Source organism: Manis pentadactyla, chromosome 5 (genome assembly GCF_030020395.1).
Source record: "Manis pentadactyla isolate mManPen7 chromosome 5, mManPen7.hap1, whole genome shotgun sequence".
In the NCBI taxonomy this organism is placed as follows: Eukaryota; Metazoa; Chordata; class Mammalia; order Pholidota; family Manidae; genus Manis; species Manis pentadactyla.
The window spans coordinates 157437811-157464287 of NC_080023.1; the positions used below are offsets into that span (position 1 = coordinate 157437811).

Consider the following 26477-nt stretch of genomic DNA (forward strand, 5'->3'; position numbering starts at 1 on the left):
TAACTCAGCAGCAGGTACTGGGGGGGATGTGGTTCATCTCCTATTCCAAGGATGGTCTGTCATCTCAGGCCAGGGCTCTGTGCTGCCAGACTTCCCAGAGGAAGGCATCTTAAGCCTTGGCAGTGCTGTCTGAGGCCCTGGTTTTAGTCCTCACATCACTTCCTGTGCAGCTTGGCTGTATAAACATTATCTGTCTTTTCTGCTTATTGATAACAATTCTCTGGAGGCAACAGTTTGAACTATGAATGTCACACACAAAAATGTGTCACATCATATCCAGAACTGGGTGTGAAGTAGGAGGGCAAAGAAAGAACCAACTTTTCAGGCCTGAAAGGAATCTTAAAGGTCACACCCATGGGGCTTGGGTCCCCTCCCCAGCATCCATCATGCCTGAGTCAAGCCCAGCTGGCCACCTCCTAGGCAGCTGTGCCCCTTAGAAAGTATGTCCTTATAATAACACAAACTCTGCTCCCCTTAACAGCCCCCACCTTCCTGTCCCCCTTCTTTGCAGTGTGATGATCCAGACTACATGTGTATGAGACAGTCTCCTAGGTATTTGAGGACAGTAGCCATGCTTTTCTGAATTGCCTCTCTTTTCCAGACCATCGTCCCAGTCTCTCCAAACCCTCAGGTTAAACTGGGCACGACTCATGGTGCACATGTGTCACATCCCATTTGTGGCAAATCTGTGACATACATCACTAATCAGCCACAGCACTCTTGTTCCCAGTTTTCTCAGGCAGAGCTCCTTTGGTCAGTAGAAGAAGCTTTTTATTGTGAGTTTCTTCAGGACCAGGGCTACTCCTGCTGGGTCCTAGCTCCCACCCAGGGTGACCGGATCCATGGCTTCCTCTGTATAAATAAGCACTTGTCATTAATGGGATGGATTTGAGATATCTCCTCATGTGATTGTCCTCTTCTCATCAGGCTCCAGTTTGGCAACATCCCTTGTCCAGAATCGCCAGCAGTACCACAACATTCATCCACCTATGTTATTGCAGCCTCAGGCTATGTCTGTGGTCAGCTGGAGTTGCTATGGCATTTTTCCACATGGGCTGCTTTCTTGTGTAATTGACTTAGGATCCCAAATTCAGTATCTTAAGCTGAGCTCTGAGGACTAGGTTCTCTCCCTTCCCATGTCTCTGTCCCCAGGCCTGGCACCAAGGCAGGCACTTGCCTGTGCTGACCTGAACTGAACTTATGGTTTTCCCCATTCAATTCTGCACTGTTCATCTCATCCCATTTCTCCCTTGGCCAGGGTTCTTGGCTCCTGACTCTGCTACCCGATCCTACCACCTGTCACTCCAGGCACCGTGAATGAGCCTGTTAACACCATCTTTCTATTCTAGGATCCTCTTGGTCATTGAGAATGATGAGAGAGGCCAGAGTTGAGGTGTGCGGGGCCTGGCAGTGCTGGCTTTGCACACTGGACAAAGGGGCCTGTGACAGCTTGGAAAAAGCCAGGCTTTTGCGACTCATCACCAGGGTTTAACGTGAACCCTGCAGAAGTAAGGGTGGTGTTTTGAGGCTCTTTCTAAGGAGTACTTCCCAGGCTGGGCTCTGAGATCTTAGGGCTTTGGAAAGGCTCCCGAGGTCTATATACTAGAGCCAGTATTTGAAATCCCAAATAGTATTTGAAAAGCTATATTTTGGGTCCTCCACTCCACCACCAGGCCAGATAAGGGGCTATATAGTCAGGTTTTTGCACTCGACTGGAACCATAGCAACATGTAACCCTGGTCGCCATCATCTCTTCATCAGCACTCCCTACTAATGGTTATAACTTTACTCTACAATGAAGAAGTCATTACTCAGTAGCCACAGCTTGGAAGCTGGCATCTTTTAGGTGGGACTCTCCGAGGTGGTGGTAACAACATGGCCTGGAGGGTAGGGCAGGGGCCTCTGAGCAGAGCTGTTGGCAAAGCTAACTCTGCAGGCAGAGGGTAAATAGGATGCATTAGTGGCAGATTCTGACACAGAACGGGAATGATGAGGGGCGCACATTGCCTGACAGGTTGCTTACCATGTACCATTGCAGTGGTGGTGCGAGTGTTTTTGAGAAACAGTATGCTGTCCCCTGGTCAGGGGCTGGGGGACATGGGGCTCAGCCACAGGCGGGTGCCTCCCTAAATGTGTGGAGTGCTGGTGGTCTCCAGGCTAGGAACCTGAAGGTGTATTCCTTTCTCAGTTGGGGAGAAGGGAACATATCCATAATCACAGCCCAGGGCAAGGGTCCCTGTTCTACCACCTTATCAGGAAGTACATTTGCCTTTCTGATCCTTGGTTTCCTTGTTTGTACTATGAGGAAGTCGAATTAGTCTAGTGGATCTTGAAATACCATGTGCAAATTCCATACAGAGAATAAAAGAAAAATGGTGCTGGTCTGGGGGACCTGGAGTTGGGTGGAGGTCAAAAAGCCTTCACTGGGTCCCTTCAAGGGCCCCAGAACCTGGTTTGAAAATCACTGGGATTACTGTCTCCCAGGACTCTGGAATTTGGAGGCTCTATATTCTCATTCCAATCCCAGTGCCCCATCAACTAGCTGTGTGACCTAGAATAAGTGACCTCACCTCTCTGGGCTTCACTTTGAGACTATAGTGAGACTTAAGATTTAGCCAAGCTGAAAAAGTCCTGGGTGACCAGGAAACCCATGTGAAGGGTTCTGGTGTTTCTGGTGAGAGGGTCAGAGTGTCTAGGACCACACATCTGGAGGATAAGGGCCTAAGGAAGGGCAGTAGGTGGCAGTGGTCACAGGCAGGGTGGGGTGCCTTTTTCTTCCATATGCTAGGATTCTCATCCAGGGTACATCAGGCCTCTACCCTCTGGCCAGGGGAGCCAGAGGCTGCTGCCATATAACTCCCTCAGAAGAAATCATTGAGCCCTGCTTGAGGGCAACTAACTCCTGCCTGAGGGCAGCATGGTGAAGTAATAGCTACAAGCACTGGCTCTGGGATCAGAAAACCTGAGCTCAAATCCTGGCTCTACTTACTGGCTGTGTGACCTTGGGTAGTCATTTCTCTCTGAGCCTCACCTTTCCTATTTGAAATGGGAATGATAGGTCTGGTAAAGAGTGCCGAGTTGATACAATTAAAGCACTTTATGCTAGGCAGCTGTTGGCCCAGCTGTTAGCCAGGAGAGATGCCCTGGAGCTGGTGAAGTATCCCGACCAGCTGCTTCCCATCCAAGAACCACCTGACAAGAACCATGGGCCCATTGGAAGGGCATTCATTGCTTAACCCCTTCCTCCAGCCCCTGTGGACTGAACATGTTGGGACAGAACCCCCTCACACCTTTGACTCCAAATAGGGTATGAACACTGCTTGTAAGGAGCAGCTGTCTCTGACAATGGGGGTGGGGGGGTTGTTACCCTGGCAACTGAGCAGGTCCCTCTCCGGCAGCTGTTCCAGGCCCATTAACGGGTGACCATATGCGCTCTGGATGGGGCTCTCCTGCCGCTGTGCCTTGAGCATAAAACCAGACCTGGCCTGCCAACTAGAAAGGGCTTTCTCTGCTTTAGCCTAGCTCTGAGACTTCATACGCTAGGATAGGAGTAGGGGTAGTGGGTAGGGCTGGGGCTAGGGCTAAGGTTAGGGTTATGAAATGACCTCTTGAAATGCCTCCTGGCTGCCTCAATTTCAAGGTTCTCAAGGGTCTCCTGCCTTTCCAAGGGGAGGCTCTGATGGACAGGCTTTCTGGAGAGCAGGGGAGAGGGGCTGGGGCTCCAGAAGGAGAAAATCTGAGGGCATCTGCTAGCAGCCACAAACTTGTGTGCCACAGGCAACATTAGCTGGCAGGCATGTACCTGCATGGTGTTTTTTAAAACTTCAAATTAGCTAACCCCATTTAAAAATTGACTGGTTTTATGATTTTTTAAAGTCCAGACTGGTTTCTCTCACCTGCTGTGGGCCAGAAGGGTTAGATGCTCAGTCTCCTATAGACATTTGAACTTGTGACCCTCATTCAAGGTCAGCCCACTTAGTTACAGCTGGGGAAACTAAAGCCCAGGAAGGATCAGGCCCTGTACAAATACATAGCCCACCATGGCCAGTGTTGGGTTTAGAGCCTGGCACCCTAGCCTCACAGAACAGAGCTTCTCTACATTGCCACTCTTAAACGTGAGAAGCCTGTGCTCTCATCTATAAATCATCAGTGATAATTACCTGTCCTCCTAGTCCTCTGTCTGGAATAAAGCAGCGCCTGGCCAGGACTTGCTCAGTATGATTATTTAAGTCTGTACACATGATCTGCCTCACCCGGGAGTGCCAGAAGCACTGCCTACTTTTTTTCTCTGCCTTCTTTCAGAAGTGGTTATTTTTCAAAAGTTTCTCATACCCAGTGCTTAGGGTTTGTTGAGCCCTCGTTTCCATGGCCTCATTGCCCAACTTCAGAGTTGGTCAAGGCTTCTCCTCCCACCAGACTGTATTCCAGGTGTGTGTGTGTGTGTGTGTGTGTGTGTTGGCGGCTGACCTGAAGGGAGTTCAAAGCCCTGGCCCTGGACATTAGACTTTAACTCACAGTCAGGAGTAAATCATTCTGCTTCCCTGAGACTCAGTTTACCCAACTATGAAATAGGGATGTCTTCATTTATTCAATAAATATTTACTGAGCCCAGCCATCTATTGGTTCAGTGCTGGGAAAACATAATTTCTAAGATACTCAAGGGTCTCCTCCCTAAGGAACCCATATTAAATACTCAAGGATCCCTATCTGGTAGGCAAGAGACAAAAGACAAGTGAACCAAAAAGTTGATCAATACTTGAACAAAACAGGGTCTTCAGAGAACGATTAACAGCTTTAGACAGGTGATCAGAGGCCCTCATTGAGGATGTGACACCTGACACTTGAGCTGAAGATGAGGATGGGAAGGTGTAGGCATGCAAAGGTAGGAGAGGGGATGACCTCAGCAGGTTCAAAGGCCCTGAGGTGGGCACATGCTTCAAGTGTTTGAGGAATAGCAAAGAGGATAGTGTAGAATAAAATGAGCAAGTGGAAAGTCCAGGAGTTGAAGTGGGATAAAGGGGGCATGGGCCAGTTCCTATTGTAGGCCAAGGTAGCAACATGCCTTTTATTCTTTGTGGATTAGGGAGCCTTTGAAAAGCTTTACAAAGGGGAGGAAGTAATCCAACTTGTACTTTTAAGAAATTCCTCAGGCTGCAGTTTGAAGAGTGTTCGTGGATGGGTTGGGCCACTGACAAAGCAGGGAGGCCAGGGGGTAGAAGGTGGAAGTCTAGACCAAGCAGGTGGGGATGAAGAGAAGCCAGTCTCAGTAACATGCACTTTTGTTGGGGAGGGCTGGAAGAGGTGGGTAGGAATTCCCAGGCTTCTTGGGTAAGAGTGCACGGGGTCCCCTCTCTAGGAAAGCAAGGCCATTGTTGGGGAGGGGAGGATCCAGATTCTTCTTGGACACACTCAGCTCCAGACAGCTTTGGCATTTCAGTGCTTGCAGAGCTGCTATTGAGATAGGAAGTGACAGCACCCTCCGGCTGCTCTCAGGTGTACCTGCAGACAGCATCTCTGACTGCAGGCCTATTGGGAGGGATTTTATGAGAGGTACTATGGGCAGGAAGAAGATGCGTCTGTTACTGCTGTCCAGGTGGCCCCAGGAAGCTTAGGACCCTCTCTGGGGAGAGGCATCTGCCTCTCAGGCCTCTTTGCTTCATCTCTGTCTTTCCTTCACTAGCTAAATTACTGAGATCCCACTTGGCCAAGCCATGCCCTGGTTCCATTTGTCTTCCTGTGCCTTGGCTGGCCTGCCCTGCTCCTTTGCTCACAGATGATCCCTTCACCCAGAAGCCCCGCATTTCCTTACCACTGGGTGACTGGTTCATCCTTCCAGGCCCAGTCAACCTTCATGTCATCCAGAAGGGCCCTCAGGCTGTTCCCCAGGAGGTGATTACGCTCTCTTTCATCCAGAAACCATGGTCACTGGAGTTGTGGGGGCTCACCCCACAATTACAAAGTGTCATCGGTAATTATATGTCATCTCCTTGGCTCTTACTAGGAGCACATTGGGTATCACACCCAATTTTCTGAGTGAAACAATTGATGTGCACAAGGCTGTGAGAGGCAGTTAGAAATGCCTGGCTATGGGGCATGGAGGATGTTGTGGTGTGTGGGGCTACCTGTTCCTCTTGCTGTAGTTTTAATTTAAAGTTTGATGTTGCTGACTCACTGAGGTAGCTTCTAGACTGACACAGTGGGAAAGTGGGGGCCACATGGGCTGTCAACAGGAAAGTGACTCTCAGAAGGCAGTCTGTCCCTGATGCTGAATCTGCTTGTTTGGAATTCTCATTTTGGGGGAAGAAACAGAGGGAAGAATTTGAGGCTGGGTGGGTGGAAGCCTTGAGTTCTGTTTTTGCCATCGCACACAAATGAGTTGCCCGATTTAGCTGCATGCTTTGACAGGTTACTTGGGGGAGAGAAGGAATGGGATCTTGCAGTCCTCAGCCCTTTGCCAAGCCCTCTCCTAAGCCTGACAGGGCCAGCAAAGGCAGTTTAAGGGATTCTGGCCCTAGGACCAGCTTTGTCTATTCACGTGGGGCCTTGGGTGACGGCCCTGCTACCTCTTCTGCAAAGCCTGCTGCATGGCTCCCACACTGTCTATAGTCTCCTGAATTTGTTCCTCTTCTGGAGGCTTGGCCTCTTTAGCCTTTCTTCCAAGCTCAGGCCTCTAGGAGCCAGCAGGCATGAGGGCTGTGCTGGGCCTCCAAGGACTTGCAAGGGGCTAACTTCCTGGGGTTGCCGTGTCCTCCAGATCTCTATCTTGGGAGATAGAGTCACAGCCACTCCTCTGAGCATCTAAACTGTTTGGCCGTCTTATACACTTTGACATTAAAAAACAAAATTCAGAAACAGATTCATTCTGACCTGATAAATAGTTTATCAGATAAAGTCTTGGGGCAGAAGGCAGAAATGAGACAAAGGGAGCTTCTACTTAGAAGAAGTAAGGATTTGTGCACTGTGGGGCAGGGAGGCTGGGCTGCATGTCTGAGTCTGGGGGCAGGCTGCAGAGATGGGGCATCGCACAACTGCTTCCTGTCTCAGCTTTGGCATGAGAGACTGGCATGGCCAATATGGGGACAGGGAAGCATTGCCCCTGGGCGGGGGGGATTCAGTGTGCATGCACTGCTGTGGCTCAGTGGATGTTTAACTCAGGATCTTTGAAAATATGCACAAGGACCAGCTGGAGGAGATGGTTGCTCTGGAGGGATGTTCACCCCCAAGATTCCTGGGAAAATCTGAAAGTTTTACAGAGTGAATGGACAAAAAGTTATTGCCATGTTATAAATTGTGGCACAAGCAATAGCATGTCTCGTGTAGCTCAGAGAAGACAAATAGGGACTCTGTGGCATCTTACTACACTGATGGGCAGTGACTGCAATGGGGTATGTGGGGGGAACTCGATAATAGGGGTGAATGTGGTGACCACATTGTTTTTCTTGTGAAGCCTTCATAAGAGTATATATCAATGATGCCTTAATAATAAAAAAAAAAAAGAGATCGCATGTTTCCCCAGGGCAAGGAGGGTCATCCTGGAGGATGTAAGGCTGGCCGGTCCAACACCTTTGGTCTCTGGGGCACTTGCTCCTTCTAGAGTTCAATTGGCAAATGATGGTTGTGCACCCTCTGGGCTGGGCACTGGGTTGCCAGCACGCATGGACCACAGTTCGGCAGGCTCCATTGGTCCACAGAGAAGGGAGAAGGGCAGACAGACTCTGCCTAGACCAGAAAGAGCTGGGGGTGGAGGAACTGGCAGGAGGACGACAAGCACAGAGTACCCGAAAAGGGATTCTGGTAGAAACAAGCGCAGGTGCAAAGGCTTGGGTGCATGAAGAGTGTGGTGTGTTTGGGAAAGGGTGCATTTGCTTCTGGGAAGCTGGAAGGGGCATGCTGAAAGGGGGTGGGCTGGCAGGAGATGAGTGGGCGGGGCCAAGCTTTAAAAAGGGCTTCAAATTTGGGAGGAGACTAGAAACTTGGATACTAAAGTGTTGGGAGCCTTTACTATGGCTACATAATCTTGAATTTTGGCAGTTGAGTTTTACAGTGATGATGAGGTTCCTTTTCTCATTCAACAAATACTTACTGAGAGCTTTCTGTGCCTGAGCTGTTACCTTGGGCCTGGGATATAAGCTGCTGTGCCAGGAAAGACAGTTCCCCCAACTGTGCCAGGCCTATAACCATCAGCAAGGAAATGCCCAAGTGAGCTGATGACCAATGTAATAGGTGCTCCTGTGGAGATCCCTGGGTGATGGGGAAGTTGAAGGCAAGAGGCCTCTCTGAAGAAGTGACATTTGAAATGTGAGGAGCCGAGAGAAACATTCCAGGCAAAAGGAGCAGCATGCATAAAGGCCCCGAGGTGGGAAGAAGTGCAGTGGGTGTGAGGTACACAGAGTGGCTGGAGCACCCGGTTGGAAGGGGCAGGGTGGGGATGTGGCCTGTATTTCCTGGTGCTACACCTGTGTAAAATGAGAGCCTGAGAGTCATTCAGTTGTGTCCCCTCCCCCTGCTGCTGGGGAGAAGAGTTCCGCAGAGCTGAGAGATGCCTGCAGCCCAGGGAGCCCCCAGGGCCCCCAGATGCCCTCTGTTCGGTGTACCACTTACCTGGCCGTGGCCTGTGCCCCAGGAAACACAGAGAATCCAAGACAAGTTCACTTTTTCTCTTACCACATCTGGCCTGGCCTCTGGTTAGTTTACTTTCTGTCTAATGAGCCTGGGCTCAGGGCTTCTACATATATATCAGCAGGACTCTGGGGCCTAGACAACCCTGAAAGAGGCTGGAGGGTCAGCCATCTGTCCAGACCCCTGGCTGTGGGCATCCCATTGTCTCCTGGTCGGGGTGCCTCTTCCATGCAGATCCCTGCATACACTGACTCCTCAGGCCAATAATAGGCCCCACCCCACAGATGGGGACAAGGACCCTGACTGGGATCATACAGCCTTAGCCAGTCTTAGAGCCACTTCTGGCTCCTTACACTCATTAACCCCTTTAAGAGGACATCTCCCCCTTAAACATTTTGGGCAGATTGGGGCTTCCCTCTTCTGATCTAGGGCAAAAACTCCTCTGAAATCCCCGGTGAGTCCTGTCTCTGCTGAGCACTGGTGCCATTGGTTTCAACAGGCTGCCCTAAATGTCCATCTCTTGGGGTAAACTGCCCCTGGAATGGTCAGAGAACCAGCCCAGCCTCCCCACCAAGGGCTGGGAAGTGGTAAATTTTGGCTCACCCGCTCTCCAGACCTAGCTCCCTCTGTACTAGAAACCAGTAGGAGCCAGGCCAGCCCTGGGCCTGTCTGAGCCTTACCATCTGTGATGTAGCCTGTTTGATCACTCCCTGTGGCCACACAACTGGTTCATGACAGCTGCGGCCTGAATTCAGCCTTGTCTGGTTCCCCACTGCCCTCTGGCTTCTGGATCCTCACCACCAAAGGAATAGACTCTCAAGTGATAGACTTTCAACAGTAAGAAGGGATTCAGAGCAGGAGTCCTAGCTTCAGTCAGTAATAGGAAGCTCCCCATCTGTCCTTGAATGAGAGAATGATTGAGAAAATGCTTTGAGTTTGCCAAGAGCTCTGTGAATGTGTTGTGAACTACACCTTTCCCTCATTGAACAGATGAGGGCACTGAAAAGTTCAGGGAAGGGACAGGGACTTCTGTGAGGCATTGCTGGGGCCTGGAAGCCAGGCTTCTACCTTTAGGCCTCTCCTACTCCAGCAGTCAGATTTCAGCTTGCATGTGCCCCTGCAGAGTGGTTCCAGGGTCCAGCAGTCTGCTGGGAGCACAGTGATCAGTGAAGGTCCAGATACTTGCAGGGAGGAGCCTGAGGCTGGGGAGCCGAGCAAAGTGGGCTGTGCAGCCGACAAATGTGGTTGCCACTTACTGTTGGCAATTCTGGGTAAGTTATCTAACCTTTCTGAGCCTCACATATCCCATCTGTAAAGTGGGTATAATTATATCCCCACCTCACAAAGTCACTGTGAGGCTTAAATTACAAAGCCATAAAGCTGCTGAGCACAACTCAGTAAATGACCCAGCTCTTGCATGTGAGCCTATGCCTTACGGCCAGCTGAACTTGGGAGCTGATCCCAGAGCAGGCCTGTCCCTTCTCCCATGGGGCCTGCACATTGGAGGGCCATTCGCCCTGTGGACCAAAGTCCTGCATCCTGCTTTGCCTACTGCCTTTGTTACCTGCCTGTGCGATGCCCTACTCAGGTTGGGGAGTCAGAGATCGTGGGTGTGTCTTTCTGTGGGATTCCTGGGTTATTTTCAAAGCCTGAGCAGGACTGGGAAATTCTGAATGGAGTAGGAGTTGAGTGCTCTGGCTCTGAGCTCCCAGCAACCTTGCCATCTCTAGACTAAGTCAGGCACCAGACACAGCACCCAGCTCCTGTGCTCTTCCTTTGCAACATCTGTTACTGTTGAAGCACACATTTCCAGCTGTTTCTCTGCTAGTGAGGGCTCCTAGCTTTCCTGGAATCCAATTCAGGACCTGGCTTAATAGATATCTATCTGGCAAACAGATGGAAGGGTTTTTTAAATTAAATTTTTATTTTTAGGTAACTTTCATTCACATATAATTTCAAGAAATAATACAGAGGGGTCCTATGTACCCTTGACCTAGTTTCCCTCAATAGTAAAATCTTGCAGTAATACATTATCATAACCAGAATAACGACATGATACAACCCACGAGTCTTACCCAGATTTCACCATTTTCACTTGGACTCACTTGCGTGTATTCAGTCTTGTGTAGTTTCATCACCTGTGTAGGTGATGCAGCCACCCCCCACCTCCCCACCTGTTTTGTCAGTTAGTACACCAGGTTTCTTCTTGTTGCCCTTCTGTAACCACATCTCCGTCCCTTCCAGCCTCCTCATCACCTCTCCCTAGTCTCCCCACCAACTGTTAATCTGTTCCCCATCTTTATAATTAAGTCATTTCAAGAGTATTTTATAAATAGAATAAACAGTACCTAACTTTTGGAGATTGCTTTTTTCACTTAACGTACTTTGCTTGAGATTGATTCAAGTTGTCGCTTATGTCAGTAGTCCATTCATTTTATTGCTGAGTAGTTCATTTTTTGACATTAAATTCATGACAAATAAGGCTGCCATGAACATTCATGTTTTTTGTGAACGTGTTATTTCTATGGGATAACTTCTCAAGAGTACAATTGCTGGGTTATATGGTAATTGCATGTTTAATTTTAAAAGAGACTGCCAGACTGTTTTCCAGGGTGATTGTATTATTTTACATTCCCACCAGCTGATTCAGTTTCTCCACATCCTTACCAGCATTTGAGGTTGTCACCTTTTTTTATTTTAGCCATTCTCATAGATTTGTGTGTGATAGTTCATAGTGGCAGATGGATGGATTCTGCTGTACCTCGTCCAAAACCTCTGTGGCACTGGGCCTTGTTTTGTGGTCACAGACCCATCAATATCACTGTGCTTGGTAGCTCCTTCTAGGCAAGGCTTAAAGTCACTGCTTTGGCTCCCCCTCCTTGCCTGGGCCAGGGCCCCAGTACAGTCTTGTTTCAGTCTTCACTGGGGAAAGAGCAGTTGGAGATAAAATACTGGGAAAAGCCTTTGGCTCTGACCCAGCCCCTCACTGCAAATAACTATTGCTGTTTGAAAACACCTTCTGTGTCAAACAAAAAGTTCTGCATTTAAGAAGCTAGCTGTGGGACAGAGGATTAAAGATGGCAGCATGAGAGGTAACACAGAGGCTTCCTCCTAAAACTGCATATAATACGAAAATATAATTAATACAACTAATCCTGAGAGAGCAACAGGAAATAGGATGGCGCCAGGGTGCATATACCTGGAGAAAAGAGCAGACCTCATGGAACAGGGTAACATACCAAAGCTGTGGCCTGGCAGGACCCAAGCCCTTCCCCCACCCCAGCTCATCAGCGAGAGGAAGAGAAACTGAGCAGGGAGGGAGTGGAGGCCTGGGACTGCTGAATACCTAACTCCGGAGATCTGCTCTGGGAGCACAAACCTACATTTCATGGTGCTTTCATGATACTCTGGTGATTACGGGGTTGGAAAGCTAAGACAAGCAGAATTCCTGAAGAGACTGAGATTCCAGCCGCTTGTGGAAAGCAGGGACCCATAGCCGGCTGCTCTGGGACAAAAGCTTATACCTGTGTGTTCGGACCACTGGTTCAGGTAGTGGAGACAGGCATAGCAGCCGGGAAGCAGGAAACAGCTCTTTCCTCCCCCCAAGCACCAATCCCACTCCCCTGCAGCCCCCGACATTGCTTCAGGGGGCTGAGCAGCTCCAGAGAGTAGAGCTTATGGACACTAGAGGGTGCCATACACAAATATGAAATGCCAAAGGAACCTGGTCCAGAGTAAAATTAATATAACTCCGGAGAAAGATTTAAATGATATGGACCTTACGACTCTTCCTGAAAGGGAGTTCAAAATAAAAATCATCAACGTGCTAATGGAGGTATGGAAAGATATTCAAGAGCTCAGGAATGAATTCCGGTCGGAGTTACAATCATTGAAGAGCACAATGGAAGGTATTAAAAGCAGATTGGATACGGTGGAGGAGATGATGAATGAAATAGAAACTAGAGAAGTGGAATGAATACAAAGAAGTTGAGGCACAGAGAGAAAAAAGGATCTCCAAAAATGAAAAAATATTCAGAGAACTGTGTGACCAATCCAAACAACAATATTCGCATTATAGGGATACCAGAAGAAGAAGAGAGACAGAAAGGGATAGAAAGTGTCTTTGAGGAGGTAATTGCTGAAAACTTCCCCAATCTGGGGAAGGAGATAGTCTCTCAGGCCATGGAGATCCACCAATCTCCCAACACAAGGGACCCAAGGAAGACAACACCAAGACATATAGTAATTAAAATGGCAAAGATCAAGGATAAGGACAGACTGTTAAAAGCAGCCAGAGAGAGAAATAAGATCACATACAAAGGAAAGCCCATCAGGCTAACATCAGACTTCTCAGCAGAAACTTTACAGGCCAGAAGGGAGTGGCATGATGTATTTAATGCAATGAAGCAGAAGGGCCTGGAACCAAGATTACTTTATCTGGCAAGATTATCTTTTAGATTTGAAGGAGGGATTAAACAACTTCCAGATAAGCAAAAGCTGAGAGAATTTACCTCCCACAAACCATCTCTACAGTCTATTTTGAAGGGACTGCTATAGAAGGAAGTGTTCCTAAGGTTTAATAGCTGTCACTAGAGGTAATAAAACCACAGTAAAGAAAATAGAACAGTTAATTACTAAGCAAATGCAAAATTAAATGAACTCTCCCCAAAGTCAATCAAGGGATAGACAAAGAGTACCTAATATGATACCTAATATATAAAGAATGGAGGAGGAAGAAAAAGGAGGAGAAAAAGAAAAGAACCCTTAGATTGTGTTTGTAATAGCACATTAAGTGAGTTAAGTTAGACTCTTAGATAGTAAGGAAATTAACCTTGAACCTTTGGTAACCATGAATCTAAAGTCTGCAGTGGCAATCAGTACATACCGATCGATAATCATCCTAAATGTAAATGGACTGACTGCACCAATCAAAAGACATAGAGTCACTGAATGGATAAAAAAACAAGACCCATCTTTATGCTGCCTACAAGAACTCACTTTAAACCCAAAGACATACACAGACTAAAAGTGAAGGGATGGAAAAAAATATTTCATGCAACTAATAGAAAAAAGCAGGAGTTGCAGTACTTGTTTCAGACAAAATAGACTTCAAAACAAAGAAAGTCACAAGAGACAAAGAAGGACATTACATAATGATAAAGGGGTCAATCCAACAAGGAGATATAACCATTATAAATATCTATGATCCCAACACAGCAGCACCTACATATGTGAAACAAATACTAACTGAATTAAAAGGGAAATAGAATGCAATGCATTCATTTTAGGAGACTTCAACACTCCACTCACTCTGAAGGACAGATCAACCAGACAGAAAATAAGTAAGGACACAGAGGCACTGAACAACACATTAAAACAGATGGATCTAACAGACATCTACAGAACTCTACACCCAAAAGCAGCAGAATATAAATTCTTCTCAAGTACACATGGAACATTTTCAAGAATAGATCCTATACTAGACCACAAAAAGAGCCTCAGTAAATTCAAAAAGATTGAAATTGTACCAACCAGTTTCTCAGACCACAAAGATATGAAACTAGAAATAAATTACACAAAGAAAATGAAAAATCCCACAAACACATGGAGGCTTCACAACATGCTCCTAAATAACCAGTGGATCAATGACCAAATAAAAACAGAGATCAAGCAATATATGGAGACAAATGACAACAATAATTCAACACCACAAAATCTGTGGGATGCAGCCAAGGCCATGCTAAGAGGAAAGTATATTGCAATACAGGCCTACCTCAGGAAAGAAGAACAATCCCATATGAGCGGTCTAAACTCACGATTAATGAAACTGGAAAAAGAAGAACAAATGAGGCCCTAAGTCAGTAGAAGCAGAGACAATAAAGATTAGAGCAGAAATAAATAAAATTGAGAAGAATAAAACAATAGAAAGAATCAATGAAAGCAAGAGCTGGTTCTTTGAGAAAATAAACAAAATAGATAAACCCCTAGCCAAACTTACCAAGAAAAAAAGAGAGTCTACACAGATAAACAGAACCAGAAGTGAGAAAGGAAAAATCACTACGGACACCACAGAAATACAAAGAATTATTAGAGAATACTATGAAAAATTATATGCTAACAAACTGGATAACCTAGAAGTACAACCTTCCAAGGCTGACCAAGGAAGAAACACAAAATCTGAACAGACCAATTACCAGCAATGAAATAGAACTGGTAATCAAAAACCTACCTAAGAACAAAATCCCTGGACCAGACGGCTTCACCACTGAATTTTATCAAACATTTAGTGAAGACCTAATACCCATCTTCCTTAAAGTTTTCCAAAGAGTAGAAGAAGAGGGGATACTTCCAAACTCATTCTATGAGGCCACCATCACTCTAATACCAAAACCAGGCAAAGATACCACAAAAAAAGAAGATTACAGACCAATATCCCTGATGAACATAGATGCGGAAATACTCAACAAAAATATTAGGAAACCGAATTCAAAAATACATCAAAAAGATCATCCATCATGATCAAGTAGGATTTATTCCAGGGATGCAAGGATGGTACAACATTCGAAAATGCATCATCATCATCCACCACATCAAAAAAAGGACAAAAACCATATGATCATCTCCATAGATGCTGAAAAAGCATTTGACAAAATTCAACATCCATTCATGATAAAAACTCTCAACAAAATGGGTATAGAGGGCAAGTACCTCAACATAATAAAGGCCATATATGACAAACCCACAGCCAACATCATACTTAACAGCGAGAAGCTGAAAGCTTTTCCTTTATGATCAGGAACAAGACAAGGATGCACTTTCCCCACTTCTATTTAACGTAGTACTGGAGGTCCTAGCCACGGCAATCAGACAACACAAAGAAATAAAAGGCACCTAGATTGGCAAGGAAGAAGTTAAACTGTCCCTGTTTTCAGATGACATGATATTGTACATAAAAAACCCTAAAGAATCTACTCTAAAACTGCTAGATCTAATAATATCTGAATTCAATGAAGTTGCAGGATACAAAATTAATACACAGAAATCTGTGGCATTCCTATACACTATAACAATGAACTAGCAGAGTGAGAAATCAGGAAAACAATTCCATTCACAATTGCATCAAAAAGAATAAAATACTTAGGAATAAACCTAACCAAGGAAGTGAAAGAGCTATACCCTGAAAACTATAAAACACTCTTAAGAGAAATTAAAGAGGATGCCAATAAATGGCATCTCATTCTATGCTCATAGATAGGAAGAATTAATATTCTCAAAATGGCCATCCTGCCTAAAGCAATCTATAGATTCAATGCAATTCCTATCAAAATACCAACAGCATTCTTCAACGAACTAGAGAAAGTCATTCTAAAATTCATATGGAACCACAAAAGACCTCGAATAGCCAAAGCAATTCTGAGAAGGAAGAATAAAGCTGGGGGCATTACACTCCCCAACCTCAAGCTCTACTACAAAGCCGTAGTAATCAAGACAATTTGGTACTGGCACAAGAACAGACCCATAGACCAATGGAACAGACTAGAGCACCCTGATATAAACCCAAGCATATATGGTCAGTTAATATACAATAAAGGAGCCATGGATATACAATGGGGAAATGACAGCCTCTTCAACAGCTGGTGTTGGCAAAACTGGACAGATACATGTAAGAGAATGAAACTGGATTATTGTTTAACCCCATACACGAAAGTAAACTCAAAATGGATTAAAGGCTTGAATGTAAGTCATGAAATTATAAAACTCTTAGAAGACAACATAGGCAAACATCTGAATATAAGCATGAGCAACTTCTTCCTGAACGCATCTCCTCGAGAAAGGGAAACAAAAGCAAAAATGAACTCATGGGACAACATCAAACTAAAAAGTTTCTGTATGGCAAAGGACACCATCAACAGAACAGAAAGGCATCCTACAGTATGGGAGAATATATTTGTAAATGACATATCTGACAAGGGGTTAAAATCCAAAATATATAAAGAACTTAACACACCTCAACACCCAAAAAGCAAATAACCCGATTAACAAATGGGCCAGGATATGAAGAGACAGTTTTCCAAAGAAGAAATTTAGATGGCCGACAGACACATGAGAAGATGCTCCACATCACTAATCATCAGGGAAATGCAAATTAAAACCACAATGAGATATCACCTCACACCAGTAAGGATGACCAGCATCGAAAAGACTAAGAACAACAAATGCTGGCGAGGATGTGGAGAAAGGGGAACCCTCCCACACTGCTGGTGGGAATGTAAGCTAGTTCAACCACTGTGGAAAGCAATATGGAGGTTCCTCAAAAAACTAAAAATAGAAGTACCATTTGACCCAGGAATCCCACTCCTTGGAATTTACCCAAAGAATAGAACTTCTCAGATTCAAAAAGACATATGCACCCCTATGTCTTTCACAGCACTTTTTACAATAACCAAGATATGGAAGCAACCTAAGTTGATGAATGGATAAAGAAAAGGTGGTACATATACACAATGGAATACTATTTGGCCATAAGAAAGAAACAAATCCTATCATTTGCAACAACATGGATTTTGCTGGAGAATATTATGCTCAGTGAAATAAGCCAGGTGGAGAAAGACAAATGCCAGATGATTTCCCTCATTTGTGGACTATGACAATGAGGCAAAACTGAAGGAACAAAATAGCAGCAGACGCAGAGACTCCAAGAATGAACTAGTGGTTACCATAGGGGAGGGGTGTGGAAGGGTGGGTGGGGAGGAAGAGAGAAGGGGATTGAGGGGTATTATGTTTAGTACACATGGTGTGGGGTATCACGGGGAGAACAGTGTAGCACAGAGAAGGCACATAGTAGATCTGTGACATCTTGCTGCACTGATGGACAGTGACTGAATTGGGGTATGGGTGGGGACTTGTTAATATGCGTAAATGCAGTAACCACATTGTTTTTTCATGTGAAACCTTCATAAGAGTGTATATCAATCATACCTTAATAAAATATTTTTTAAAAAATAGAAGCTAGCTGTGGGCCTTCAGTGTTTTGTACCTCAGATGGGTGTCAGCACCAGGCTGGGCTGGGATTCAGAGATGACCCCAGCTCCCACCCATGGCAGGTCCTGGTTCTTTGAATGTTGGTGGAGAATGAGAAATTGGACCAAGTGTGAGTCTTGGGGAGGCAGACTGGTGTACAGGGTTTTAACATGAGGAGGGTGGGAATGGCAAGACATCCTGAAGGATGTGTTGGCCTTTGACTAGACAGGGAAGGGGCATCCACACAAAGGGAACAGGTCAGAGGGAAGGTGGAATATAAGGAAAAGACAAGTGGGGAGCAGTGGGTCTCTCAGTGAGCTTGGGGAAAGCAAGGTTCTTAGCTGTTCTGACCTCCACTCACCTGTCACTGTTCCCACTGGCACAGGTCAGGCTCTGTCATCACCTGTGCCCCTGCTGAGTAATACATTTGTGTGTGACTTTGAGGCGGAGGGTGTCTTGGTCCCTGTTGGCATCCCCCACTAGACTTGGCCTTGGCCTTTCGAGGGTGGCAGGACCTATATCTGTCTGTCTTTGGTTATTGCTGTGTCTGACCCCCATTCTTCTACTCCAGAAAACCTATCTGCGGGAACGGCTGGGGACAGCTAGGGCCAGGTCAGGTAGGGCCTCAGACTTGAAAGGGGTTCCAGAGAGTTGAGACCTCACCTTCCCTGACCTCTTTTCACCCATCTACAGGTTCATCATGCCTCGTGGCATATAAGAAGACACCACCACCAGTCCCTCCACGCACCACGTCAAAGCCGTTCATCTCAGTCACAGTCCAGAGCAGTACGGAGTCTGCCCAGGACACTTACCTGGACAGCCAGGACCACAAGAGTGAGGTGACGAGCCAGTCAGGCCTGAGCAATTCATCGGACAGCCTGGACAGCAGTACCCGACCACCCAGCGTGACACGGGGCGGAGTCACCCCAGCCCCTGAAGCCCCTGAGCCACCCCCAAAACATGCAGCTCTGAAGAGTGAGCAAGGGACACTAACCAGCAACGAATCCCACCCTGAGGCCATCCCCAAGAGGAAACTGTCATCTATAGGAATACAAGTAGGGGCCCCTTTCACACTCTGTCCTCTGCCCATTCCATGCACCTGTCTGCGTGTAATTACATCTGGTGGAGGCCCACTAGGTCTCCTGGGAAATGGTAGCTTATCTATTTCTGGGGGTTGGCCCCAAGTGGCCAAACTAAATTCCACCCATAGCCATGCCTTCCTTTCATTCACCACACATGCCAAGCTGCTGTAGCCATGGGCACATGTCCCTGCTCCTCTGATGGGCTGTCCCAATGAATGTAGTTACACTCAGCCAGCCATATCCTGTCCACTGTTTGCCTGTCCACCATCTGTCTGTCCACTCCACCCTTTGACCTGCCAGCTGACGTGTGGGAGGCGGGACTGGCCTAACAGTTCTCTAATCCAAGGTTAGCTCGGGTGCGGAGGCCACAGTCCCGCTTGGTGGCGGGAGCAGCATGGAGCATAAACGCAGATGGGCCAGGGGCCCAGGACGCAGGGCCCCTGAGCTATGGGGGTTGCTTGAGGGGAACTTTGCCCAGAGCCCTCTTGGGCTTTGGGAACAGGTAGGTGGCTCAAGGATCCAAGCCCATGTCAAATTGAGAAGTGCAAGGCCAATCCCAATGCCCCCCTCCATGGGAAAGGATCCAGACAGACATTTCCCCAGGACCAGATAGCCAAACCCAGCAGACCCTCCTGGAAGCCAAACTGCGCCCATGGCTGTGGCACACAGCTGGGCAGCATATGCCAGCTTACCCTCCCCTGCTGCACTGTAACTCCTGCGGGCACCTGACATCACCAATCTGTCTTGTTAGAAGACCCGGGGAAATTGGGGCCCTGCCTTGCAGTTTTTAAGAGTTGCTCTAATTGCAGAATGAGAGAACTCTTCTGCTCTGGCTGGCCCCCCAGACTAGAGTGGAACGCAGGGCAGGGATGGGGCAGCTGAGGAAGACAGAGCCCTCCCAAACCTGGGAGGGTGGGGGTGGTGCTCAAGGAGGTCATGGTGGTGTGCATTGTGGCCTAGGGTTGGGAGGGATCTCCATGGATGTGGCCAGGTGGATGACACAGCACTAGAAGCAGGAGGAACTTGGGACGCAAAGGGGGTCTGAATGGTTTGGACCAGAGAAGACACACTGGCTAATTTCTTATACTTGCCTGGATTTTTACCTACAGAGGCCAACTCAGAGCTTCAGTTTCCCCACAAGAAGAGAGTTGGCCAGGAGACTCTTCTGTTTTCTGGGCTCCTTCATAAAGGCTCTAGCCCCTGCCCTGTACAGCTGCTCCAGGAGGGATTCTTAGGAACACAGAAAATGGCCTAGTTTCTGGCTCTTGATCCTGACCACCCCAGGTCTTTGGCAGCCCCACCTCTCTTTGGTCAAACCATAAGGTCTTATCTTTCCAGAAGGCCTGAGAAATTTAGGCTCACCCTTCATTCCTTTCACAAGAAGATCACATGGGGATAAGGACTCTAGCTCTTCTCCTGTCCTAGACTTCCCTTTCCCAGATTCACCCATCCCCATTCCATGCTCTCCCACAGCCCCTTGAGATCCAGGGGTGCTGCATTCCCTGAGCCCGCTCTTGCTGAAGGAGAAATCCACCTACATCCCCATGGCGAGGAGGAGCCTGGCACTCAGCCCCCTGCCCCAGAAAGTCTCACTGGCCCCCATGAAGCCAAGAGACTGGAAAGTCACCAATTTCCAAGGATACCCTGACAATCCCTATCCCAGCCCTTGGTGCCTCAGGCCCTAGGTCAAGGGTGGGTTCTCCCTCATTCATGAGCACAGATGGAAGGGCTGGCCTGGCTGCTCCATGGCCACACACACACACCTTTGTCCCAGAAAAGAACAGCAGGCCCAGGGCATCCCTGTCACCAGGTCTTCTTCCAGTTCACAGGAACGTAGAGAAATAGAGCTAGCTTAGCACTTGGCCCTGGCCCTGGTCCTTCCTCCTGCTCCCCAGACCCACCCAGTGCTGAAAGTAACCTCAGCCATTGAAGCCCAAGGACGGCATTCCACAGTGTCCAGGGATGTTACCAGCTATTGCCCTTGTGGCAGTTTTCAAATCAAGACTACTGTCCAAGATCTGCCCCTAGTAGAGGCACCTCCAGCCTGCCCTTCAGCTTCAGGGCCGGGGGACTGATCTTTGCCTTGAGACAGCCCCCAGCTGCGACTGCACCAGATAACGGCTGTGGCTTTGTGTGTGTGTGTGCGTGTGTTTTCTTTCTCTTTCGTTCTTTTTTTTTTTATCTTCTCTCTGATGCGTGTAAAGGAGAGGACTAGAAGGAACGGTTCCCATCTCTCGGAGGACAACGGACCCAAAGCAGTCGATGTGATGGCACCCTCCTCAGAGTAGGGAAAGCCAGTCATCTCCACCCCATCCCACCCTCTGCCCGCCTCTGCGCGAATGAGCAGTGCCCGGCTTAACCTGGTCCAGCCTTGGACCCACGTGCAGTGTCCGCATGCCTCGTGTCCGTCTGTCCACATGTCTGTTTGCATTGTCCCACTAATGTGAATTTCAGCAGCAAGTGTGCTGTTTGTTTTTTATTTTTGTCTTTGTCTCCGTGCCGTCGCTGTCGTTGTCCTTCAATAAGGTTGACTGCATTCAGCCAGTGCCAAAAGAGGAGCCCAGTCCCGCTACCAAATTCCAGTCCATCGGGGTTCAGGTAGAGGACGACTGGCGGTAAGTCACACAGAGGTGGTGGCTGCTTCTCCCCTCTCCTCTCCTTCCATCTGCTCTCACCTCTCCTGTGCCTTCTCCTCCTGCTCTCCCTAACCCATTTCTCCTTGCTGGATTTCTATTAACCGAGCTGGGTTTGGGGTGTGGGCGGTGGCCCAGGCATGGGAGGCTGGGCGGGCAGGGGGGCGGGCAAATGAGCGCTTGCTCTGAGATTAGTCAGCCCCCAGGGGGCCACAGTCGGGCTGAGACGTGGCCCAGCACCCCGTTGTTGGTGGTCTTCCTGGCCCCACTGCAGTAAACAGGCAACCTTATAACCTTGTCCATGTGTGTGTATGCGTGTGGGCGTGGGTGGGTGGGGCAAGGGCTGAGCAGAGAATGAGGGGGGCTGTGGGACCCGCTTCAGGCGCATGGTGAGCAGATGATGCATCCGTTTCTCTGTCTCCCGTGTGTCCGGGTTGGGATGGCGTCCAGTCTCTGGTCCTCTTGGTGACTCTCCCCTTTCCTGTCCGTCCCCATCCCACCTCACCCCCACCCTCAGAAGCAGCGCCCCGTCTCACAGCATGTCCTCCCGACGGGACACTGACTCAGACACCCAGGATGCCAACGACTCAAGCTGTAAGTCATCTGAGAGGAGTCTCCCGGACTGTACCCCACACCCCAACTCCGTCAGCATTGATGCCGGCCCGCGACAGGCCCCCAAGATTGCCCAGATCAAGCGCAACCTCTCCTATGGAGACAACAGCGACCCTGCTCTAGAGGCATCCTCGCTGCCCCCTCCTGACCCCTGGCTTGAGACCTCCTCCAGCTCCCCAGCAGAGCCAGCGCAGCCAGGGGCCTGCCGCCGAGATGGCTACTGGTTCTTGAAGCTACTTCAGGCAGAAACAGAGCGGCTGGAGGGCTGGTGCTGCCAGATGGACAAGGAGACCAAAGAGAACAACCTCTCTGAAGAAGGTGGGTGCTGCAGCCATGGCCCTGGGGTGAGGGGAGGACGGTCCATGGCTAGTTCTCCAGCTTTGGGGCCTCCAGGTGGGGAGGGTCTCAGGTTCCCTTCTTGGGTCAGTAGTGAACTCCCCTCCTTTCATTTCTTCCTCTCTTCCATCCTTCTATCTACCTAACCTAACCTTTTTCCAGAAAGGAAACTGCTGCTAGTTGTACAGACTGGAGTCAGCCACACCTGGATTTGAATCCCAGTTCAGCCCTTACTATTAAGTGAAGTGACAGTGGTTGAGTTACTCTGAACCTCAGTTTTTATATCTGTAACATAGAGATGATCCTACCCTGTAATTGCATAAGCATTTGTGAGGTTGAATGTGGCAATGCACGTACAGGACTCGGTGAAGTGCTGGACACAGAGGAAGTTGTTACCATAATTATGCTTTCAGTAGCTCTTTATTGGGTGCCTACTGTGGGTCAAGCACCAGGGATCTAACAACCTCCACAGGGTGTGAAGAACTATGAATTGGTGAGACAAAAGTTTCTACTTATGTTTCTGTCTACATCATGCCTATTTCTAAATATTGCCCTGACAAATTAGTTCAAGAAAGAGCTAGAAGCATGTAGAGAGCCAGGGTTCATAGGTGGGAGGGGTGGCTTGGAGGCAGGTCCCTGGGAAGCTCCAGGCCCCAGGGAGGGCCCCCTCCACAGAATGCACAGAAGGACAGGTCTCCAGAGTATCCAGAAGGGGCGGAGCCAGCATCCCACTGCCCCTGATGGATAGGGCCTGAAGAAAGTGCCCTTGGATAATTCAGAGTTCACGAGTCACTGTTGTCACACTGCTGAAGAGAGGCAAGGAACAAAGAGGGCACTGAAAAGCCAACAGAAACCAGCCCACTGCCTTACCTAGCTGTCCCCACTTCCAGCTCTCATCAGCTGTATATTCTGGAATTTACCTTCATTTTTTTTAAAAATGTGATTACCTTTTATTTCCACTCTAAAATTATTATTATGTGTTGATTTCCTGCTATAATAGATGAGTATTTAGCTCTCACTTCCACACTCCCACCTTCCATATAGTCCACCACAGTTTTGTATTAAATGACCAATGGTATTTATTATGAGTATGTAAATAGTGTTCACTGCAGAATTAAAGATATATTACTTTAATTTTCTCCTCTTACACATTTTGTTTTTCCTAGAATTAATGGTTGCTCATCTTTTTTATGTACTTCATTTTCTAAGCTCTTATTTATAATTTTTCACATACTTCACCAGATGTGCCAACCTGATAATAAACCAAGGAACAATTATTTATTATTTAATACCAAATATTAAAATCATCAATATTTTTTTCCAGGTATAAAAAAATGTATCAGATAATCTCATGATTTCATACTTTCCCTGGTAGCCTCTGCCCTCTGCACTGATCTGACCAGGTTGTCTTCTAGGTCTACTGCCTAGTTCCTATCTAGAGACTGACTTCCTTTTCATCATCTGGGACTGCCCTTGGCCTCTTTCCCATGATGGATGCCATGCTTTTTGGACCACATGGTTTTCTGCTTTCTTGGTTTTAGTACCTCGTTTTAGTGGCACACCTGAATTCAATTAGAGCTAAATTTTTGGAAACTGCATGTCTTTATTCAGATCTCCCACAATTTGGCTGGGTTTAAAGTTGAAAATAATAAATACAAATTACTTACATAAATGTATTTGTTTATATGTATATGTAATCTATATATACATATAAAAATTAAGTTGAAAATAATTTTCCCTCAGAATTTTAACAGCTATATGTGTCGTGCTTTCATTACTTGTGCTGAAAAGTTCAATTATCAGTCTTTTGCATTGTTTTTATCTCTGGAAGTTGGTAGAACCTTTGCTTTACTAAACTCTCCTGTGAAATTCCTTAGTGATGTGCTGTGGAATGGGTCTTTGCTCATTTTCTATGCCAGTAGCTCATAGACCATTTCTATGGTGAGACTCAGGTCTTTTGTTTCTGAGAAACAGTCTCACATTAATTTTTAAAAATAATTTCCTTACTTACATAATACAGTGAACTGTTTTCTTTCTCTAAAATTCCTGCCGAATGTGGAACTGCTGGATTGATCCTTAGTCTCTGATCTTTTCTTCCTCATATCTATCTTTTTGTTGTCTCTTTCTGGAAACTGTTTTTCATGCTATAACTTTATTGAGATGTAATTCACATGCCATAAAATTTGCCCTTTTAAAGTGTACAATTGAGTGGCAGTTAGTGCACTCGCAGTGTTGTGCAAGCATCATTACTCTCTAATTTTAGAACATTTCCATTACTCCAAAAGGAAACCCCATAACTGTGAGCAGTCACTCCTCATTCCCTCCTCCCCATGTTCTGGCAACCACTAATTCTGCCTCTTGTGAATTTGCCTATTTTGGACTCTCATATAAACAGAATCATACATTATGTGGTCTTGTGTGTCTGGCTTCTTTCGCTTTGCATTTTGAGTTTTCATCCGTATTGTGGCATGTTTCAGTACTTCACTCCTTATTTCTGAATAATATTCCATTTTATGGATATACTACATTTTTTTTTTTTTTAATAATTATTTTTTATTGAAGGGTAGTTGACACACAGTATTACATTACATGAGTTTCAAGTGTACAACACAGTGGTAGAACATTTATATACATAATTCTAGGTTCCAGCTATCACCCTACCAGGCTGTTACAATATCTTGACTATATTCCTTATGCTATACATTACATCCCGGTTACTAATTTATTTTACCATTGGAAGTCTGTCCTTTTTTTTTTTTTTTTTTTTTTTTTTTTGTGAGGGCATCTCTCATATTTATTGATCAAATGGTTGTTCACGACAATAAAATTCTGTATAGGGGAGTCAATGCTCAATGCACAATCATTAATCCACCCCAAGCCTAATTTTTGTCAGTCTCCAATCTTCTGAGGCATAACAAACAAGTTTTTACATGTAGAACAAATTCTTACATAATGAATAAGTTACATAGTGAACAGTACAAGGGCAGTCATCACAGAAACTTTCGGTTTTGCTCATGCATTATGAACTCTAAACAGTCAGTTCAAATATGAATATTCATTTGGTTTTTATACTTGATTTATATGTGGATACCACATTTCTCTCTTTATTATTATTATTTTTAATAAAATGCTGAAGTGGTAGGTAGATACAAGATAAAGGTAGAAAACATAGTTTAGTGTTGTAAGAGAGCACATGTAGATGATCAGGTGTGTGCCTGTAGACTATGTGTTAATCCAAGCTAGACCAGGGCAATAAAACATCCACGTATGCAGAACATTTCTCTCAGAACGGGGGGGTGAGGTTCTAAGCCTCACCTCTGTTGATCCCCAATTTCTCACCTGATGGCCCCCCTGCGACTGTGCCTGTCTTAGGTTGTTCCTCCCTTGAGGAATCTTACCCGTCTCTGGCTAACCAGTCATCTTCCGGGGCCATACAGGGAAATGTGAAGGATATACTACATTTTATTTATACATTCAACTGTTGATGGACATTTGGCTTGTTTGTACTTTCTGGCTAGCATGAATAATGCAGTGAACATCTATGTACAAGTTTTTGTATGGATGCATGTTTATTTCTTTTGGATATATACCTACGAGTGGAGTTGCTGGGTTATATGGTAATTCTATGTTTAGCTTTTTGAAGAACCATCTAACTGTCTTCCAAAATGGCTGCACCATTTTACATTCCCACCAGCAAAGCACAAGGGTTCCAGTTTCTCTTCTCAGTAACACTTGTTATTTTCCATCTTTTAAAAAAATTATAGCTACCCTAGTAGCATCTCATTGTTCTTCTGATTTGCATTTCCCTAATAACTGATGATGAGCATTTCTTCATGTTCTTACTGGTCATTTGGGTATCTTCTTGGGAAAAATACCTATTCAGTTCCTTTGCCCATTTTTTAATTGGGTTGTTTGTCTTTTTGTTGTTGTTGAATTGTAAGAGTTTTTATATATTCTAGTTAATAAGCCCTTATCAGATACATGATTAGCAAGTATTTTCTCCCATTCCATGGGTTGTCTTTTCACTTTCTTGGTAGTATCCTTTGATGCACAAGAGTTTTAATCTTGATGAAGTCCAGTGTATCTATTTTTCTTTCGTCATTGTGCTTTCACTTATTTTTTAAATTATGAACATATATTAACTTAATAAAAATAAAAATTAGGACAAAAGATT

General features: G+C 46.3%; 1 protein-coding gene across 8 annotated transcripts in view; it reads left to right on the plus strand.

Moving 5' to 3' along the window:
- The window catches only part of DLGAP4 (DLG associated protein 4), a 136150-nt gene that overhangs the window by 84748 nt on the left and 24925 nt on the right, over nt 1-26477 (plus strand). For 6 of the 8 annotated variants that reach the window (XM_036902386.2, XM_036902385.2, XM_057502966.1 and 3 more), the window contains 3 exons: nt 18334-18695; nt 21249-21337; nt 21873-22285. In XM_036902386.2, the coding sequence (XP_036758281.2) occupies nt 18334-18695; nt 21249-21337; nt 21873-22285 (864 nt within the window). Of the gene's footprint in view, nt 1-17736; nt 17771-18333; nt 18696-20926; nt 21007-21248; nt 21338-21872; nt 22286-26477 lie in introns of those variants that run through there. The other 2 variants (XM_057502968.1, XM_036902389.2) reach the window with 2 other exon arrangements.